The sequence below is a fragment of the Myxocyprinus asiaticus genome, chromosome 27, assembly GCF_019703515.2.
Source record: "Myxocyprinus asiaticus isolate MX2 ecotype Aquarium Trade chromosome 27, UBuf_Myxa_2, whole genome shotgun sequence".
Lineage (NCBI taxonomy): Eukaryota > Metazoa > Chordata > Actinopteri > Cypriniformes > Catostomidae > Myxocyprinus > Myxocyprinus asiaticus.
In genome coordinates, this window is record NC_059370.1 from 41,325,358 (window position 1) to 41,346,556 (window position 21,199).

The window sequence follows — 21,199 nt, forward strand, 5'->3', positions numbered from 1 at the left end:
CCGCTCCGAGCGGGATTCGAACCGGCGTCTCCAGCATGGGAGACTGGTATGCTAATGAGGAGGCTAAAGGCTACAGCCTCTAGTGTCAGTCGCCAGTGCGCATCTTGAGGCCAGGGGAGCTGTTTTAGAACTTTTTCTAAAATTCTGTTTGAATGATGTTTGATATCAGGAAACAAACCAGCCATATTTTCCTTCAGATATTTTATATGTTCTTTACAGAGATTACTAAAAACACAAAGAGCCTAATTACGTGTTTTATTTATGGATATTTACGTTATTTTACTATTTGCATTGCTTTGAGAAGATGTTAAGTTTGTTGAGGAAAGTTATAACAATAATCATAATAATAACAAATAATAACAACAACAATAATAATAAGAAAAAGAAGAAGAAAATTGGTGCACATCATCAGACTGAAATGTGGCATTTATTTTTTTACTTTGACTATGTTTGTCAAGTTCAAAATAAAGAGAAAATTGAAGTTTTCATTTATAAAGTATTTAATTCACTGTCTGGATTACTCAATTACACATTGCGACATGGCTTAATATATAATAAAATGTTATTTATTTCTCCGAAAAAATGTAACTATATCGTGATATAAAATTACTCATATCGTGATATACGATTTTGGTCATATCGCCCACCCCTAACGTGAGTTTTGGATGGGGCTATCAGTTCACCCAACCAATGGCAGATTGGGGGGAGTGTTTGGAAAACCTGTCTGAAAACAGTCGTGATTTTTGCAATTCCGTTTGGTGACGCTAGTGCTGCTAAAATTCCATACTTAACCTTCAGACCACTAGTCTGTTTTTAAGTGGTTTGTAGTACTTTGCTGGTTTATTTATACTTTATGATCCATGATAAACCAGTGTAGACTAAACATTCCTGGTGTGATTAAACAAACCTGAATGCACCACTAACATTTCCAAATATGCCTTTGTGAATCTGGGCGTTGTGAATACCGTTGCTCTTCTCTTGGCATGGTGTTCATGTGCTTTTCTTTTCTTCATTGTTTTAATATGTTTCTCCATTGAATGCTGGGAAGAGGCCATATCACCGATCTACAGCTATTCCTTCCTCTAGTTTGATTGCTCTAAATATACAACAAAAAGCCCAAACCTATCAATGCTCTTGCTGTTAGTTGTTTAGATGCATATATTACTCCTCTCTAAATATAAATCAGTCACTCTGTTTCCTGATTCCATAACTTAAACTTTCAACTTTAAAGCTGAAGTGTGTCATTTCTGAAAAACTTGCATCAACAAAAGGAATTGCAAAAATAATGACTGTTTTCAAACAGGATTCCCGAACACTCCCTCCATCTTCCACTGGTCAAAAAAACAGATAACCCCAACCTAAATACACGCCATTGGTTAAGTCAGTGTTGCTATGTTGGGGTGGTTAGGGTGCTCAAATAAGCATAGCAATGTATTGAACGCATTATAGAGGCACTTTTCATGGGAATTAACCTATTAATCATTTACTTGTCTCTGCATATTAAACTGAGATACTGTAAGTAAAGGTGTTTTAAGGTTGAGCAAATTAGACACCACCTTAAAGGCTGATATTTTGAATGGATGAAAGATTGTTACATACTCCTACAGAGCTGTTAGTAGTGAATTTGCTTGAAGTGTCTTCACTGCGGTGTCAAATTGCTTGGCTTTCTCTGAAGTGATTTGAGTGAATTTTCCTATTTCCCCCAGTAAAATCAGCTTAAAATCTCAACCTCACCACTTTGAGGAAAAGATGGCTGGCTGAATCTCACAATAACATATCTAGGTCATATTTCACAGTAAAAACTAAAGAAAAAAAAAAAGAAATAATGTTTTTGCATAAGGAAAATTAAGCCTGTTTAATGCACAATTAAGATTTTTCACACTGTGGCATTATTTTGTGACATAAACAAGTGTTGTCTAAGTGTTGTCATTTTTTTAAAATCATATTTATTATTGTAATACAGTAATTTTTTATATCACAGTAACGGTCTATCACAATTTAGCTGGAAATTCTAACAAAAAATCTCTTATACAGACTAAATTACCTAACCATAATAATTCATATTTTGATTATCCAGTGAATTAAATATTTTACAAATTAATGTAACTTTATAGTATTTAGTATTTGAAGTTTTTTATTATTATTTAAATACAAAAGGTCCATTAATATTAGGGATGCACTGATATATCGGCCACTGATATTTACTGACCAAATAAACCATCAGCATATCAGTTATAAGCATGAAAACATCAACATGAAAACCGATGGTTTATTTATAATTAATTATGTACATTTTTACAAAACAGTGATGTACGTTGCAACGTATAGGTATTGTTAACGGTATTGGCCTGTAGATTTTTCTAATTTATATAAAGGTATTTTTATAAATAATGCTATTATTACAATTTAAAGAATGTCATTATTGTTTTTCACATTGCAGAATTGAGAGTTGGGGGTTAACGTGATTAATTGTCAATAAACATTATGTCATAATGCAAAAAATCTAATGGTCCCAAAAATAGGCTAAATTGTCTTAAAGCTGCATATTATTTCTTACTTCTTTCCTTTTATTTTGGGAGGAAATATGACCTAGTAAAGTTCTCAACAGATTATATAATATTCACCTGGCTAGATTTTGTTCTTCCCTGGTTTATATACATGATCTAAATGGGACTCTATCCATCTCACTAAACTCCCCATGTGCAGTGCAGAGTTTACAAAGGATCTGTAATGCACACCTGTCTTCACTTTTTACACATTATTCCTCAGGCATCTATGCCAGTAAGTTTTCAGAACAACAGGGTGGAGACAAAAAAAAAATAATTTCCTTTTAAATCTGATTTGTGATTTTTCTGTGCTGGAATTTCAGTTACCAACCAAACTGTGGTCTTCAGTCGCTGAAGTGGATTTTTCCACTGCTGTTCTGCCTCTTTAAACCGAATGGTCCTGATGTTCAAGATACGACTTGTTTAACAGGTGATCTGTTGTGTTGTGTTGTAACCTGTGCTCAAGGAATGTCAAAATCTCAAAGAATTCTTCTTGGTGCTCTGGTAATGCATTTAGACCTTTACGCAATTAAAGAAGAAACCTTTCATCTGTGTATAGAAATGCTGTTTGTGCAGTTTAGACCAATTCTCAATGAAAAAACAAAACAAGCTGTTTTAGCTACTGTTACTGTTAAGACTTTTACATGTAAATTAGCTTTTTTATGAATGGATAACCTTTATGTATGCAAAAGGCTGTGTAATTCACATTGTCATTCATCAGGGTGGGCCAAGGTGCTGAATACTCAGGTGTTAATAAGTAAATGTGGGTGGTTATATGTTAATGAGCTCAAGAGTTGTGACGTTAACACCATAATGATTGTTGAACAACCTGTTTTTTGCCACTTACTTTCAATAAATTATCAGTGTGGATTAGGGAGGAAGATTTGGGTTGTCAGTGTTAGTGGTCAGCTGATATGGGTGTTTCAATGGCCGATGTTAATAGCGATATCTAGCGAGCAGGATGGCCGATAGCCGATGTAGCCTAAATGCCAATATCGATAATACAAGTCAACAGCCGTAAATCAAATATGCAAAAAAATGTATAAACGCGAACACTTATTTTATACAATCATTTATCAAATTCATAGTCCATATTTTTTTTTAAAAAAGAGCAAAAAAATCTTTTTTTATTTTTCCACACTGTTTACAATCTGAAAGTAAAGAACAATTGTTTGTAAATGCCATGTGTAACTTATTGAGGAGAAGTGTGATATTACTTTTCAAAGTGATATGAATTTCAATGTTGGAACATCTCAGCAGTGCCTTTGCAACCACCCACAACACCTTGGCATTATGATGCAGTGTTTTACACAGGCAAACGGCACTCACATGTTCTTTTTTTTTTTTGTTTGTTTTTTTTTATTTTCTCCCCTTTTTCTCCCCAATTTGGAATGCCCAATTCCCAATGCGCTCAAAGTCCTCGTGGTGGCGTAGTGACTGGCCTCAATCCGGGTGGCGGAGGACGAATCTCAGTTGCCTCCACACCTGAGACCGTCAATCCGCGCATCTTATCACGTGGCTTGTTGAGTGTGTTACCGTGGAGACATAGCGTGTGGAGGCTTCACGCTATTCTCGGCACAACTCACCACGCGCCCCACCGAGAGTGAACCACATTATAGCGACCACGAGGAGGTTACCCCATGTGACTCTACCCTCCCTAGCAACGGGGCCAATTTGGTTGCTTAGGAGACCTGGCTGGAGTCACTCAGCACGCCCTGGATTCGAACTCGCGACTACAGGGGTGTAGTCAGTGTCTTTACTTGCTGAGCTACCCAGGCCCCCTCACGTTTTCTTAAGTATATCTCGTTTTTGTTCCATGCTTTCAGTCGCTGCTGTTGGTGAGAGTTGAAATGAGATGTTCTTGTACAACGTGATCACATGGGAAGTCGGCATGCTGTTTCCGAGAGTTCTGGTACCCTAGGAATGGCCACATTATGCAGACTCCCCGACAAGCGCTATCTCCTATCAGACATTTTTGCATTGGCTTCAGCATGTTTACCTTCCCTGCGACTGAAAGTGTTTTGAATCACCAACATGGGAGACACGGGTTCGGACATTGCATTTTTCCCTCTAACATTACATTTTTACTCCACTGATGGTTAGGTTTAGGTTTGGGGTTTGGGGTTGGGGGGTTCAGTTTATAAAATATGTATTCCTCTTCACTGTATTACATCCAGTACAGCTGAAAACAGCTGGATTCATAACTTGCTTCTGGCATCTCTCCGTTGACATTACACCCAGAAAATGGAGCTTGCCCTGCAATTGGAGAAAGTTGCCTGGAGTTGTTCCTTGCAGGCTACTCAGCCTTCTAGGCTCCATATGGTTAGGATTAGGGCTGGGGGCGGGGTTAGGGCATCTGCTGCCTGCCAGGAATAATTCCAGGCACCTTTGTACAATGGGCCACTTGCCCATATGCCAAACAACAACAGTCAGCGCTTTGGCAACTGGGGAAAGTGTTTCGGTAAGCACAGAGCGATTTCAGATTTTAAAAAAGTCAACTTACTGTTTCTGATTTCACCATAAGATCAGACTGTCATGTGTCCTGTATGAGAAATATGCAGCTTTGGTATTACACTGCAATAGTACCATCATAATCTGAAACACTAGTCACTCCGCCCCTCTAAATTTTGGAATTTGTGCCACTGCTGTCAGCACACTGGGATTTAAAAAAAAACTAGATAAGCACTGGAGTTTAAGGGCTTTGTGACTGTGGTTAGACAACAGCTTATGCTTTAGGTTATGAGAAATAAGATCATGATGCTAAATTAGATTGTTAATGCTGAATCGAAACAGTAACGTTATTAACGAATGTTATTTGTCATGCAACCTGTTTCCTTGAAGCATGAAGAATCTTTGTTGAATACCAGCTTTACCCATCCTTGAAATTAGTTTACCATTGATAGATTGGGAGGATATTGCAAAACGTTTTATTTTCCTAGCACAAAAAATTGCAATTTTTCTGCTGACTTTTTCTTTTCTTTTTTTTTTCTTTTATTACTTTAAAAGAGATGATATTAGGGCTTTCACGATTATTAAATTCAGCTGACGATTAATAGTCAAACAAATAATTGCAATTATGATGATTATTTGTCTCTTTTAGGGCTTTCACAATTAATTGTCATAGAAATTGTCGTATTTCTTAAGGTGCATGTTGCTTCACACCTTAAAGGCTTAGCTCACCCAAAAATCAAAATTCTCTCATGATTTACTTACCTTTAAGCCATCCCAGATGTGCATGACTTTGCTTCTTCAGCAGAACCGAAATGAAGATTTTTATAAGCACATTTCAGATCTGTTTGTCCATACAATGCATGTAAATGGGTGCCAACAGGCTGCTGGCTGTTTGACGGTCTAAAAAGTCACATTTAGGCAGCATAAAAGTAATCCACACAACTCCAGTTGATCAATTAATGTCTTCTGAACCGAATCGATACCTTTGTGTAAAAAATAAATAGATAATTAAAACTTAATTATCTTTTAAAAATAGTTTCCTGCCAGCAGACGATGCATCACGTCACCGTTGCGTGACGTAAGTGCAATGGCAAGTTCAAACAAGAAGTCGGAAGCGCACGCTTTGTACACAATAGAGGAACGAACGCCACGTGAGAGTTAGGTCATTTTAAACCGCAGTCCAGCGCTGGCCAGAATCAACGATTTGAAGTTAAATACGTTTTAATTTTCAATTAGTTTTTTACACAAACCTATCGATTTGCTTCAGAAGACATTCATTGATCGACTGGAGTCATGTGGATTACTTTTATGCTGCCTAAATATGCCTTTTGGACTGTCAAACAGCCAGCAGACTGATGGTACCCGTTTACTTGCCTTGTATGGACAAACAGAGCTGAAATCTGCTTACAAAAAATCTTCATTTCAGTTCTGCTGAAGAAAGTCATACACATCTGGGATGGCTTAAAGTTAAGTAAATCATGAGAGGATTTTCATTTTTGGGAAACTAACCCTTTAAGGAGTAATTTTTACATACTGTATATAAAGCAAATAATAAAATAGGCATATGCGATTTCCTTTTGAAGGCTTTAAAAACGTATGAATGACAAGACATTTCTAAACGCTTAGTCGTTTTTTTTTTTCTTCCAACTTTAGTTTTGGTCAGTTTTACATTTACCCTGTTGTTTTTGAAGCTCATATTTTTGGTAAAAATAAATAAGTGTGTGTGTGTGTATATATACATACTGTGTATATATATATATATACACACACACACCTCTCCTTGTTAGAGCCAGTTGTCTTTGAAGACTGTAGTGTACACCTTTGTATGAAATCTTCTAGAGAAAGCTGTTTCTTTTTTTTTTCTTCTCCCAATTTGGAAAGACCAATTCCCAATGTGCTTTCTAAGTCCTTGTGGTCACGTAGTGATTCGCCTCAGTCCAGCTGCCTCTGCATCTGAGACCGACAACCTGCGCATCTAATCACGTGGCTTGTTGAGCGCGTTGCCACGGAGACATAGCGAGTGTGGCGGCTTCATACCATCCTCCGCAGCAACCATGCTCAACTCACCACGTGCCCCACTGAGATCGAACCACATTATAGCGACCACGAGGAGGTTACCCCATGTGACTCTACCCTCCCTAGCAACCGGCCAATTTGGTTGCTTAGGAGACCTGGCTGGAGTCACTCAGCATGCCCTGGGGTTCGAACTAGCGAACTCCAGGGGTGGTAGCCAGCATATTTTACCACTGAGCTACCCAGGCCCCCTTCTTTTTTGCCATTTTTGCCATAATAATGATCTTAAGTCTATTGCATACTGTGGCAACTCAAAAACAAACACAAAGACAATGTTAAGCTTCATTTAACAAGCCAAATAGCTTTCAACTGTGTTTGATATAATGGCAAGTGATTTTCTAGTACCAAATTAGCAATTTAGCATGATTACTCAAGGATAAGGTGTTGGAGTGATGACTGTTGGAAATGGGACCTGTCTAGATTTGATCAAAAATGACTTTTTTCAAATAGTGATGGTGCTGTTTTTTACATCAGTAATGTCCTGACTATACTTTGTGATCAGCTGAATGCCACTTTGGTGAATTAAAGTACCAATTTCCTTCCGAAACAGCAAAACAGCAAAATCTGTACATTATTCCAAACTTTTGGCCACCAGTGTATATATATTTTGATATGTTTTTACTACATTTATATGATATAATATTATTTTAAATTATATAATATTATGCATAATATTTCTGTCCTAATTTCTTCACTTTCACATGTTATTTGAATGCTCTTTGATTAAACCTATGAGCCCTTATTTCTCATAAAGCAAAACCTTTGGGATTTCGTCTCATTATTTTGTCACTCCACAGAAATAGCGTCTCCTCTGTCTCACTGCGTGTCATTAACACTGCGTGTATGAACCCACTATGAGGAGAATGAATCCAGCAACTCTTGTAGAGGGGAGAAAATGTATTAAATTGTCGGTTTAATACATTTTCTCCCCTCTACATGAGTTGCTGGATTCATTCTCCTCATTTGTGCTTTGTTCTGTCCATGCACTATGTTTGTTGGTGCACCAGATTCATTATACCAGTCTATGAACCCGCTATGACCAGGAACATTTGCCATTACACGATCATTAAAGTAAAGTGAAACCGGAGTGCTTTGCATTCACTATCACAGTTTATAGTTGTTCATTTATCTTTTTGCGGGAGTTTGGTGTAAACTTCTGCTGACAGCGCACATCAGAGCGCTTGAGAAGTGCTTCAAACGCTCTTCCAGATAGGAGCTGCTCTGGTTGACATCCTCGGTGCGCCTGAGTGACTTGGACACGCACTGTTCATGGCATTTACAGTACTGTGCAAAAGTCTTAGGCACATAAGATGCTTCACAAAAACATTTGTCTTAAGATGGTTATTTATGTCTTCAGCTTTAGTGTGTCAATAGGAAATATACATTTTAGACTCCCAAACATTTCTTTTGCAAATAGAATAGAATAGAAGAACAGGGAGCACTGCAACAGATGGCATGGTCCCCACAGAGCCCCCCACTGAATATTGAGTCAGTCTGAGATTACATAAAGAGACAGAAGCAATTGAGACAGCCTAAATAGATAGAAGAACTGTGGTGAATTATCCAAGAAGCTTGGAACATCCTATCTGCCAACAACCAAGAAAAACTGTGTCCAGGTGTACCTAGGAGAATTGGTGCTGTTTTGAAGGCAAAGGTGGTCACACCCAATATTGATTTAGCTTTTTTATGTTTACTGGACTTTGTATGACATTATTGATAAATGAAAAATGTATGGCATTATTTTTGAAGACATCCTCACTATGCAACATTTTTCCCAAGTGCCTAAAACTTTTGCACAGTATTGTATATATTTGCTTAAAATTCCCTTAATTGGGCATTAAAATGTGATTGGAATTTGAAGTGCACAATAATCACAGTTATCTCAAATAGCTGCGTTTAATATCAAATAACCGCGATCAGACGATTATTTAATAATTATTATGCATTCAACTTTTATGAGAGACCAAATGGAACATTTGTACTTTTAAAAATGTATTTGAAATAAAAATGAACAGTCAAAGACAAAAATGTGTGAAACACAGTCATAGCACCTACAGTGTACACTAGCTCTTATGCATTCATATAAATGTAACCTAAAATCTTCATTCTAAAAATAACTTAAGCTGATTGACAAGTAATGCATCAACTACCCATTGATAATAAATTGGGAGGATATTACATAATGTTTTATTTATTTTTAAAGCCTAACGGCTGCAGTTTTTATGCTGACCGTATTTTTTACAGCTATATAAAAACGCAATCTGTTTGTTTGAACTTTCATTCTGCTTAAACATGCAAGGATATCACATGTGCAGCACATGTTTCCAAGTGATTCAGTTGAGTTTCAAGTGATTCAGCATATGTTTATCTGTCCACAACTTTATTTTTCCCCTCCAAGTCATGACTTTCTAAAACAACAGGACATTGCTTGTATTGTTTGGTGGTATACTGTTTTGAGAGATGCGTGTTCTTTTCCCCACCCCTTTTTTCTCTTGCAACTTTATTGCGCTACTCTGGACATCTGGGACAGCAACGTTGGTAGTTAAGAAAAACACTCATGCTTTCCCCTCCCCCTCTCTCTCTATCTCTCTGTCTGCGCTTGCCTCTACCCCCTCCCTCAATCGGACACGGCATCCACTATTCCCATTGCCTGGGAGGAAGCTTTATGAGGCAGACAGGAATGCTGGTGTTTCAGATTAGCCTTGAAGGGTGAGGAGCAAGGACTGCATCTTCTGTTGCGACTGCTGCTGCATACAGCCCCGTTCTCAGCACAGGTTGGATCCGATTATCTGTTTTTTGTCTTCTGGTCTCTCTCTATGTCCCACATTGTCTCATTAATGTCTTTCACTGGGAAAAAGCTCTCTATCTGTCTCATTCCCTTCGTGGTTGGTCTGCTAACTGCAGCAGCAGCAGCATCTATATAAACGCTCTGTTGCGTTCAGTCTACATTTGTTTCATTGTTTCACAATTTGTTTGGAGTGCAGGAACCAGTTCTGGAGGTAAAAGGAGGTTTGTGTAAACTCAGATTTCAAAGCGTTTCTTTTTTTAGGCTGGTAAATCTGTTTAATGTGAGAGCACATTGTCAGCCTACTCTTTTAAAGCTGAAACCCTAAAAACTGGAATTTTATGGCTTTTGTGACTTTATGTTGCATAATGAATTTAAATATGTTACGTGAAAATCACTCATGCACCATTTGCAGTCCCTGAGATGCTGAAAAACTCGTGACTAGACAAGATTCTCCTGTTGCTTAGATTTGTGCATGACTCCCAGAGCGCTCAACAATTTTCAGTCATTTGGGATGTAAACAAACCTTAGTCAAATTCGACTGTCCTTCCGCAACTTTTGAAGAAGCTTGAGTGCTTTTTCAGGATCATTCTTGGAACATTCTCAGTTTATCTGATTTGCGAAGAAAGAGGTGGTTTATTGAACGCATGTGGCTCTCAGGACTGTCTTAGTGATAGGGGTGCCACAAGGGTAGATATTAGGCCCGTTTCTTTTTTGTCTTTTCCCTTAAATTTCCACTGCAGTTTCTGTGTTCACCTTCCAAATAGCTATGGGATGACATCAAATGTGGACCTTGAAACAAAATTGGCCAAAAACCTTCATCTAGCTGTATCTTTAAGTGTTATTTACATGCTAAATGGTTCAACCTTTATATAACATTGGTAAGATGTCATTCTCTCTGTTTTGTTCGGTTTCAGAACATTCAGAGGGTATAACTCCATCTTGTCCCATCGGGGTGTGGTAGGACTTCTGGCATCGCTGAATGACGTAACAAAGTGCTGAAAAAAACGTAAGGCAGGGTGACGGCTTTGTGAATGGAGATGTTGACTTGCACTGCGGGTGTGTCCTGAATCACCATGAGCTCTTGAAGGGTAGTGGCTAACAGGAAACTAGTCTCGGGCAGCCTAGCGTGCTGCGGTGCTGTGTTCGCTGCCTTTTTATGAGCAGATCTCAGGTCAGTTTGGACAGCGGGGCATGATTAAGGGTGACACTGTAAATCTGTTCTCAGTTCAGTTGCTGTGGGTACAGCCTCATTTAAAAAATGTATGTCAGCAAAGGATGTTCATAGCTCTTAGTAACACATTGACACATTGATGTGCCATATATTACTGCAATAAGAAGTGTATTACTGAGTAGGCTATATCAACTGTTTATATATATATATATATATATATGTATATGTGTGATATCCTGGATATTTGCCTTGGCTGTAATGCATTTTCTGTGTGTGTGTGGGTGGTGAGGTCAATGCAGATGCTTAAATAATTGATTGGTTAACTTTTACAGTTAAACTAAATCAGTATGTTGCTCAGACGTTTTCTTTTGCACACTATCATAACTCAATGATAAATCAACATGCTAATTTTCTAAAGAAATGCTTCTAAATTTACATCTGTGGATTGGCCTCTTCACTTTAGTTGATCAAAAAGTGATTTGTTTTGTCCATTAAATCAGTTCACTTTTTTTATTGCCAACTAGCATCTTCAACGTTATAACTGCATTTGTGACTCTAGTGCTTGTTTTATGTGCTTATTGTTTTGGTTGAACTTTTGCTAGGCTTTAGCTAGGCTTGATTTACATCAAGCTGTACAGTATGTACCAGCCTTAAAATAGATTCGAACAAAAGTCTTTGTCATTACAAACAATCACGTCATTGAGTTACTTTCTTTCTGGTGGCATTGCATTCAAAAGCACTAGCTTGGGCACGCCCTCTCGAACATATGTTTTGCCCAAATATAGTCGACTGATGCCCTTGCCTGCTTGATGGATGTTTGCATGTCGTTTGCATGTGTTATCATCTTACTGTAAAATCCCACTTCCAGGTTTGTTTCTCAGAAGAGAGGCACCAGTGAGCATTTACAACAATTTGGAAAACCACACAATAACGTTATAACAGAAATAATTGTAGTCATGATAGGGCGATGTTATTGAATGATACTTGCCTTTTGCTCTGCAGAAGTCGTCACGTCATTTGAGTGAGAGCACTTCAGGTTGTTTCCGAGGAGATGGCAGGGAAGATATCCAAAGATGAGCTGGAGGAATTGCGCGAGGCCTTCGGGAAAGTCGGTGAGTGCTTTTCCTGTCCAACCAGTTTGGGCGACTCTAATCACAACATGAAATGCCACCTGTGAAGGTGACTTTTTTTTGCTGTAATTTACATATCTGATGCTTTCTACAGATTTTGTTTTCTTTGCATTGGTGTAAACGCCTACATTACCGTTTTCAGAGCTACCAATTAGGTTTAGCAAATTGTCTTCTCAAATGTCTCGTTTAACTTCTGGTTTTGAATGGCTGTAAAAGGAGACTCTTGAGCAGTGGTTCTCAACTGGGGGGTTGGGGGGCTGGTGGGGCATTGCCCCCCTAGATTTTCCTTGTGAACCTTGTGATGTCATTGCATGTATCCTTTGTGGAGGCAATCTCAAAATGCATTTGTGATGTACTGTATAAATACGAATATTTTCTTACTTTTTTAAAGGGTGATTTAAATGTTGGGATTACGTTATTTGAAAACCTGAACAAAACATTACATAAACATGCAGTTTGGTTTTATGGTAGAAAGGTGTTAAATTGCTTTTGAGGCTACTTAAAGAACCTACCCATTAGGTATTTTCACATCATTTCCAAAATGTTTTATTTTGGTTGTATAAAATGAAAATGTATTTGTGATTAAAATGTCATTTTTAATTTTTCAGTTTGCAGTTGATTTCTATTGATCATTTTTGGTAATGTAAATACGTAGGTTTCTAAGACTTTTCTGACATTGTACTGCAATGTAACCTAACTGCAATTATAATGCAACATTGTGAAATGTTGTAAAAGTGTTTTTTACTTGCTACATGACAATATGCTTGCACGATGTCGACACCAAAGCTCACCATAAATTTGCTGTCTCTCTATAGATTTGAATGGCAATGGTTTCGTCTCCGACCACGAGCTCCACGACCTGTTCAAAGAGGCCAATCTGCCCCTGCCGGGGTACAAAGTGCGAGAGATCATCCAGAAACTCATGGAAGAGGGGGACAAAGACAAGGACAATAAGATCAGCTTTGATGAGTTTGTGTCTGTAAGTGTCTTCATTCTCACAGCATCCATATACAATCTGTTTTGTTCCTTATGGACACCAAACACATACATTAATTTCTTAATATCCACATATAATCAGATATATAATGGGATCCACAAGTCTTACACCACATTGAAAATCTAGAATTAAAAATCAAATTTAAACCTAGAAATGAACTAAGTTTAAGGATTTGAAGCATTCAAAACAAAGAAATGTTTTTAATTAACTAATTGAAAGTGGAAAATAATATTAATATATTATTATGGCAGTTTTTTGACATGGACATTTTTGTCCTTGATGGACCTCTGAGTAACTTTTTTTTTTTATTGATGCACAAGGGTTAAGATTCTGCACTATTTCTAGGTCACTAATCAAATGTAAGCAAATTAGTCAACACTGGCCATAAACTCATTTGTAAAGGGCTGATTTCTTTGCTTCCATTGAAGCACACAATGCTCTTTCTCAAATCATCCATTAGTTTTGTTCATGCCAGCTCAAGTGCATGTCATTAAAACAAAAGTTCATGTACATTTTTCATGCAACTTTTTTTACTTAAGTTGTTATGCTGTTAATTTACATTCTAATGATTTCTATAAAATCAGACAAATGCCAGATAAAAGCATTTTATATCAACGTTTAGGCTAAATCCTAACTAAAAGGCTAGTTAGAAGCAAAAGTACATAACACATTTTTCCATTTTTCATTGCTGTGCTTTGGATAATAAAATGTATCCAGTAAGTCAAAGCTTCGTTGGGTTTATTGATTTAATTTGCAATTCAAATGGCATTTTAATCCAAAAAACATACAATATGTCACATTTACTGTTCTGAAATTGTGCTGCACCTACACAAGATTTTGAACGGTTAAACACATGTGATGACTCTTTAAGTTGGAGAAAGTGAAATTTGTTGTGATTAATTTGTTAATGAGTTATCCATGAATGTAAGAATGATACGTGATGGAATTAAAATGAAATTTTCCGAATGTGTCATTTACAGCTTTATATACTTGATTTGCATATTCAGCCGTAGCTTAAGGATAAACAGACATTGACCAACATGGGGGGTAAGTGGTGGCTCAGCGGCACCACCAAGATGCCACTGTTGGGCCCTTGAGCAAGGCCCTTGACCCTATCTGCTCCAGGGATCCCTGCACTCTGACCCCAGCTTAACTGGGATATGTGGAAAAAAAGAATTTCACTGTATATGTGCAAATGTATAATGTGTGACAAATAAATATAATTATAATTAAATTAATTATGGTCAATATGGAGTAGAAAGAAATTAGATCACAGTTTAAGTTCTCACTCCAGATGGCCTCCAGATCCAGCAATTCATCATTTTTTTAGTAATTTCCTTTGTAGTCAATAATTATGCAGTGACCTCAAAAAGTATTTGGACACTTAAGCCACACTAAAAAAGTGTTTGAAATCATTGCATACCAAAATATCAAACCAAATGGCATTTATTTTCAATTAAGATAGTACAAGTATATTTTTCAATCAAAACATTTCACAAAAAGAATTAAAGTGAAATTGAAGACAGGAGAATTTGGACAATTAAGCCACACTTCAAAATGTCTCAATTGCCACTTGGTTTGATATTGTATCTGATATTATTTGAAAGAAAGACAAATAGCACAAGTAAATTTTTTTTAAAGCAAAACATTTCATACAAAAGGTTTGGAATGATTAAACAATAGATATACCTTTAAAAATGAAGACAAAAGAATTTGGGTAATTAAGCCACTCTTAGAGATGTCTAAATTGCCATTTGCTTTGATATTGTATCTAATGCATTTATTTGAAATAAAGATAAATAGCACAAGCACACTTTTCAAGCAGAACATTTCATATAAAGAAGTTTGTTAGGTTTAAAATAATGAAAGAGTTGATATACTGTACTGTCAAAAATGAAGACAATAAGAGTTTGCATATTTAAGCCACACTTAGTGGTGTGGTGGTGTAGTGGACTAAAGCACTGAACTGGTAAGCAAAAAGTTGTTGGTTCAATTCCCACAGCCACCACCATTGTGTCCTTGAGCAAGACACTTAACTCCAGGTTGCTCCAGGGGGATTGTCCCTGTAATAAGGGCACTGTAAGTCACTTTGGATAAAAGTGTCTGCCAAATGCATAAATGTAAATGTACTTAAAAATGTAAAAATTGCCACTAGTTTGATATTGTATCTAATGCATTTATTTGAAAGAAAGATAGATAGCAAAAGTGCACTATTAAAGCAAAAAAGATGTTTGTCAGGTTTAAAAATTTACTGTTATAAAAATGAAGACAAAAAGAATTTGGAAACTTAGGCCACACTTTAAAATGACTTAGTTGCCACTACTTGGTTTATTAATGTATCGAATGCATTAATATGAAAGAAAGATAGAAAGCACAAGTACTCTTTTCAAGCAAAACATTACATACAAAGATGTTTGAAATGATAAAACAATAGATCTGTGTTCAAAAACAAGACAAAATTAATTGGAAACCTTCTGGTTGTCAAACATTAGTAGAACATGTCTGTAGTTCTAGTGAACTACACCTGTGATTACCCTGCTATAGGGCACCTGTGTGAAATGGAGGGAAACTGACTTCATACACTCACGACAAGTCACCTCGACACCATTTGCCTAAATGTCATTGCAAAAATGACTCAAAAAGAAAAGTTACTTCAAAAAGCTCTTTTGTTATATAATGTAATGACATGAGGGTGAGTAAATGATGACAGAATTTTCATTTTTGTGTGGACTATCCTGTCACATGTCCAAATCATTTTTGGGGTGCTTTAATTAAAAACTCTTTGGATAGTCACTTTATATCATTGGTCACAGTATTGTGTCTTATACTGCCTTACCGTTTCATTGAGACTGTTGACACTTCCTCTAAATGGTGTGTCCTGTGAATGGCCCTGTGTTTGTTTGCCCTGCTGGGAGGAGGTTATGAGCAGCTGCTGGCAGCTTCAGTTTACTGGATGATCAACTTGGCACTGAAAGAGTCAGTTTGATTATTCACACACGCCATGTGTCATAAAATATGTGCATATCTGACACTTCAAAGAAGGCATGTGTGTTGCACGTGTGTGTGGGTATTTTTAAATTAGAAATGAACATAAACCGGTCTATCTCTAGTTGCCTAAAAACCCACTTGTCGATTTGTGAGGGTGTCTAGTTTTAGATTTGTGCTTTATTAGCATACAGACAGTATGTTGTGCTTTAACTGTTAGAGCGTTTGCACAGTAAAACCACCTCAGAGAGGTTACATCTTATAATTCATGCCCTTTAAAGCACCGCTGCTACAGCCATACACATTCAGATGGACATCTTTGTATGTTGCATTGCGATTCACGCTGTTTTTGAGCATCTCACGCTATGAGCATTGCATTGTTAACATAAGTTATAGGGCTGTCAATCGATTCAAATGTTTTATCGAATTAATGACATTATATGGCGAATTAATTAATTAATCAAATTAATCGCAGTTAAGCCCCTCAAATAACAATAATTCAGTGTATAATAATTAATAATTATATTATAAAAATAATAATTCAGATCATTAAAATGCATTACGTTATTGTGGCTGACTAGTAAAGCATTGATAAGACAATACAAATAGTGGCTTAATTATTTAAGGCTTCCGACAGATTTGTTGACTAGTCATTCAGGCAACCCACTGACTAGCTGATTGTGTATAAAATACGTAGTTTTGCACATACTTATTAAATAGGTGAGCAGGTTTTAATCAAATGTCAAAGCTGTGTTACTATATGTGTGTTTTAGCATGGCTGGAATGCTGCATTGACCAATCAGCATCCATGAGCGCAACTATCAATTTTATAATCAATATCATGGTCACAGTGGTGTTATTATAACCAGGATCTCTGAATCACTCTGAATCACTCTCCACAGATCTTCCAGGAGTTAAAGAGCAGTGACATCGCCAAGAGCTTCAGGAAGGCCATTAACAGGAAAGAGGGCATCCTGGCTATCGGCGGCACGTCTGAGCTGTCCAGCACGGGCACACAGCACTCATACTCCGGTAAAAAACCCTCCAAAAAAGACTACTTCTGTTAGCTAGTAAGTTAGTGTACAAAAAAGTACTTTTGGAATTGCCAGAAACCAGTAACTTACCATGGTGCCATGTTAAAAATATCACTTTTTGGCACTTTTTTGTTAGTGTTTACTGTGTGTCATTGTGTTTTCTGTGTTTTCGTCTAGAGGAGGAAAGATTTGCCTTCGTGAACTGGATCAACACCGCGCTCGAACACGACCCTGACTGTACACATGTGGTGCCCATGAACCCCAACACCAACGCCCTCTTCAAGGCTGTGGGTGACGGGATTGTGCTCTGGTGAGTCAAAATAAATGGCTCGTCTGTGGTTTAATTGTTGTTTGTCATGTAAGAATCCTCCCAGATGCATTTGTCTTTGTGTTCTGTTAGTAAAATGATCAACTTGTCAGTGCCTGATACTATTGACGAGAGGACGATCAACAAGAAGAAATTAACGCCCTTCACAATACAGGTTTGCTTTTCATTTGGTCTCATCTTTTTGATCTAAACACAGCAGTGTGAGTTTAGATTGTAAGGAAATTCAGACCATTGCTCTTTCATCCATGTAAACTTTTATTGAAATATAGAAGCAAAAATAGCTTTAAAATATATATATATATATAGTTTTCCAGCATTATGTTTATAACAGTGTTAGAACATGTCTGAGTCAGATTTCACCCCAAAAATTAAAAGAAAGCAAACAAACAAACAAATAAATCATTTAGTGCATAAAGACAATGAAGTCTGGGACCACTACGTTTTTATTTTCTTCACATTGTTTTGTAATTTTCATGACAGCCAAGCACATCCTACCACAAAATCTCATTACTGTGCAAAAAAAAAAAATCTTTTTTTTTTTTTTTTTATAAATAAACAATATAAAATATAAATTTAATCTTAATATTATTTATATAAATATTATATACAAATTTAAACTATAGGTACAGTATATATGTATATATATATATATATATATATATATATATATATATATATATATACAATTTCAATTGTAGTAAACATGTAGTATTTATACATCATGACAGTATTACATGTTCTACTGTAAAATACACTGTATTAAAGTATTAGAGAATCGAATTAGAATCATTATTGATTATAATGGAAAAAAAAAAAATCAAAATAAACCGTTTTCACCAAAAAATCTCTTTACAATTGTGACAATTTAGGGTGTGAAATAAAAATTAAAATTACGAATAAAGATATATATATATATAGATAGATATAGATGAACTGGTTTGAGTATTTCTTTAACTGCTGATCTCCTGGGATTTTCACATACAACAGTCTCTAGAATTTACTCCGAATGGTGCCAAAAACAAAAAACATCCAGTGAGTGACAGTTCTGTGGATGGAGATGCCTTGTTGATGAGAGAGGTCAACAGAGAATGGCCAGACTGGTTCGAACTGACAAAGTCTACAGTAACTCGGATAACCACTCTGTACAGTTGTGGTGAGAAGAATATAATCTCAGAATGTTATTCTAAGATGCGGGTTGGCGCAGTTTTGGTAGCACGAGGGCGACCTACACAATATTAGGCAGGTGGTTTTAATGTTGTGGCTGATCAATATGTGTGTGTGTGTGTGTGTGTGTGTGTGTGTGTATATATATATATATATATATATATATATATATATATTGTTTAAATGAGTAAATATACATATATACAGTATATATATTTAAATATAAAATAAATATATTTTATGTTTATACTATAAACTATGTACAGTATATGTGTGTGTTTGAAATGTTCATTGTAAATGTAGTATTTATACATCATGATGGTATTACATGTTGTACTGTAACAAATACTGTATTACAGTAATAGAGAATCAAATGAGAATCATTATTGATTATAATGAGTATTACAAATAAAATGCTAAATTAAAACCTTTTCACAAAAAAATCACTTTATGATAATGATAATATTATATTATTATTATTGTGTGTTTGTGTGTGTTTTAAATTTGTATTTGATAATATCATTGATTATAATGAGAATTACAAAAAAAAAGAAAATGTAAAATGTCTGGACGGACTACGATAATGATAATTTATTAGGAAAATGTGCTTAATTGTCACAAAAACTGCTATGCAAAACATCATAATTTCTTCATAATACATATTCAGTATTCAATAATATATTCATTGTCTTTATAATAAAAAAGTGCTTTTTTAATTTATTTTTTATTTTGAAATTAAATATGACCTGGGCATATTTCCGTGTTAGCAGTCATAGTGTTGAATAAGTGTGTGTTATTCTTTAAAATAAGTTTATTATTTAAAATACCTCTTTGAATCTCTTGCATGGCTTGATTGCTGTTTGAGTAAGTATATATCGGAGTGATCATGGCTTCTGTCTTGCAGGAAAATTTAAACCTGGCTCTTAACTCGGCCTCTGCCATCGGCTGTCACGTGGTAAACATCGGGGCTCTGGACCTGCGGGAAGGGAAACCTCATCTGGTGCTGGGACTTCTGTGGCAGATCATCAAGATTGGTCTGTTCGCTGACATTGAGCTGAGCAGAAATGAGGGTATGTGTCTCGGTTACACACATGTCCAAACAATGCCACAAGTGATGTCAACATCCAGGAATCCTGACAAGCAGATTTAGCCTCTCCTTGATAGTGAATTATTAACCCCCATTGACAGAACTGACCATTATAACATACTTGAGCTTTTAAACTTGACCTCATGTACTGGACCGAACAGTTTATTTGCTTCCAAACTGAACTTGGGGACTTTAATGTCTGTCCTCAAACTCTTCTTTAAAAGATACATTTGGTCAACTTTTAGGAGTACACCAGCATATAGGTGACCTCAAAGCTTACAGATATGAACTAAAATATAAAAAAATATACAAAATATTGATTGCATGGAGTCTTTAATCTCATGATGAAAGTAAGGTGATGATATCACTGTGTGTCTTGTCTAAGCTCTGGCGGCTCTGTTGAGGGACGGAGAGTCTCTAGAGGATCTGATGAAACTCTCCCCAGAGGAACTGCTGCTCCGATGGGCCAACTTCCACCTGGACAATGCCGGCTGGAGCAAGATCAACAACTTCAGTCATGATATTAAGGTCAGTTTGAATGTGTCCGTTTACTGCGCTCTTCTGGTGATGAGGTATCAGATCCACATTCTCTTCAAACTGATGTTTTCAGGAGGATATTAAACATGAGAACTGTGCTAGTAGGCCAAAGACCAGATCAAGTGTGGTCTTGCCTTGTCACATTCATTTAGTAACTATGAAAGCGGATACTATGTCTTCAGCCAGGGTTACATGAGCAGATACAAAATGAATAGTTTTTTTTTTGTTTGTTTATGACTTAGAATGTTTGTAAATCGGAGATGATTATGACTTAGATTGTTTGTAAATTGGAGACATTTATGACTTAGAATATTTGTAAATCGGAGACATTTATGACTTAGAATGTTTGTAAATCGGAGACGATTATGACTTAGAATGTTTGTAAATCGGAGATGATTATGACTTAGAATGTTTGTAAATCGGCGACATTTATGACTTAGAATGTTTGTAAATCGGCGACGTTTTTGACTTAGATTGTTTGTAAATCGGAGACGATTATGACTTAGAATGTTTGTAAATCGGAGATGATTATGACTTAGAATGTTTGTAAATCGGAGACGATTATGACTTAGAATGTTTGTAAATCGGGGATGATTATGACTTAGAATGTTTGTAAATCGGAGACGATTATGACTTAGAATGTTTGTAAATTGGAGACATTTATGACTTAGAATGTTTGTAAATCGGAGATGATTATGACTTAGAATGTTTGTAAATCGGCGACGTTTTTGACTTAGAATGTTTGTAAATCGGAGACGATTATGACTTAGAATGTTTGTAAATCGGAGACGATTATGACTTAGAATGTTTGTAAATCGGAGACGATTATGACTTAGAATGTTTGTAAATCGGAGACGATTATGACTTAGAATGTTTGTAAATCGGAGACGATTATGACTTAGAATGTT

At 36.3% G+C, this 21,199-nt stretch overlaps 1 protein-coding gene across 4 annotated transcripts in view; it reads left to right on the top strand.

The window, feature by feature from the left end:
• LOC127418059 (plastin-3) overlaps nt 1-21,199 on the top strand; it is a 50,242-nt gene that overhangs the window by 8,682 nt on the left and 20,361 nt on the right. The window contains exons 1-9 of one of the 4 annotated variants that reach the window (XM_051658411.1): nt 9,646-9,844; nt 10,773-10,864; nt 12,032-12,141; nt 12,975-13,138; nt 17,044-17,173; nt 17,353-17,485; nt 17,576-17,657; nt 19,572-19,737; nt 20,140-20,282. In XM_051658411.1, the coding sequence (XP_051514371.1) occupies nt 12,081-12,141; nt 12,975-13,138; nt 17,044-17,173; nt 17,353-17,485; nt 17,576-17,657; nt 19,572-19,737; nt 20,140-20,282 (879 nt within the window). In that variant the 5' untranslated portion in view covers nt 9,646-9,844; nt 10,773-10,864; nt 12,032-12,080. The other 3 variants (XM_051658410.1, XM_051658413.1, XM_051658412.1) reach the window with 3 other exon arrangements.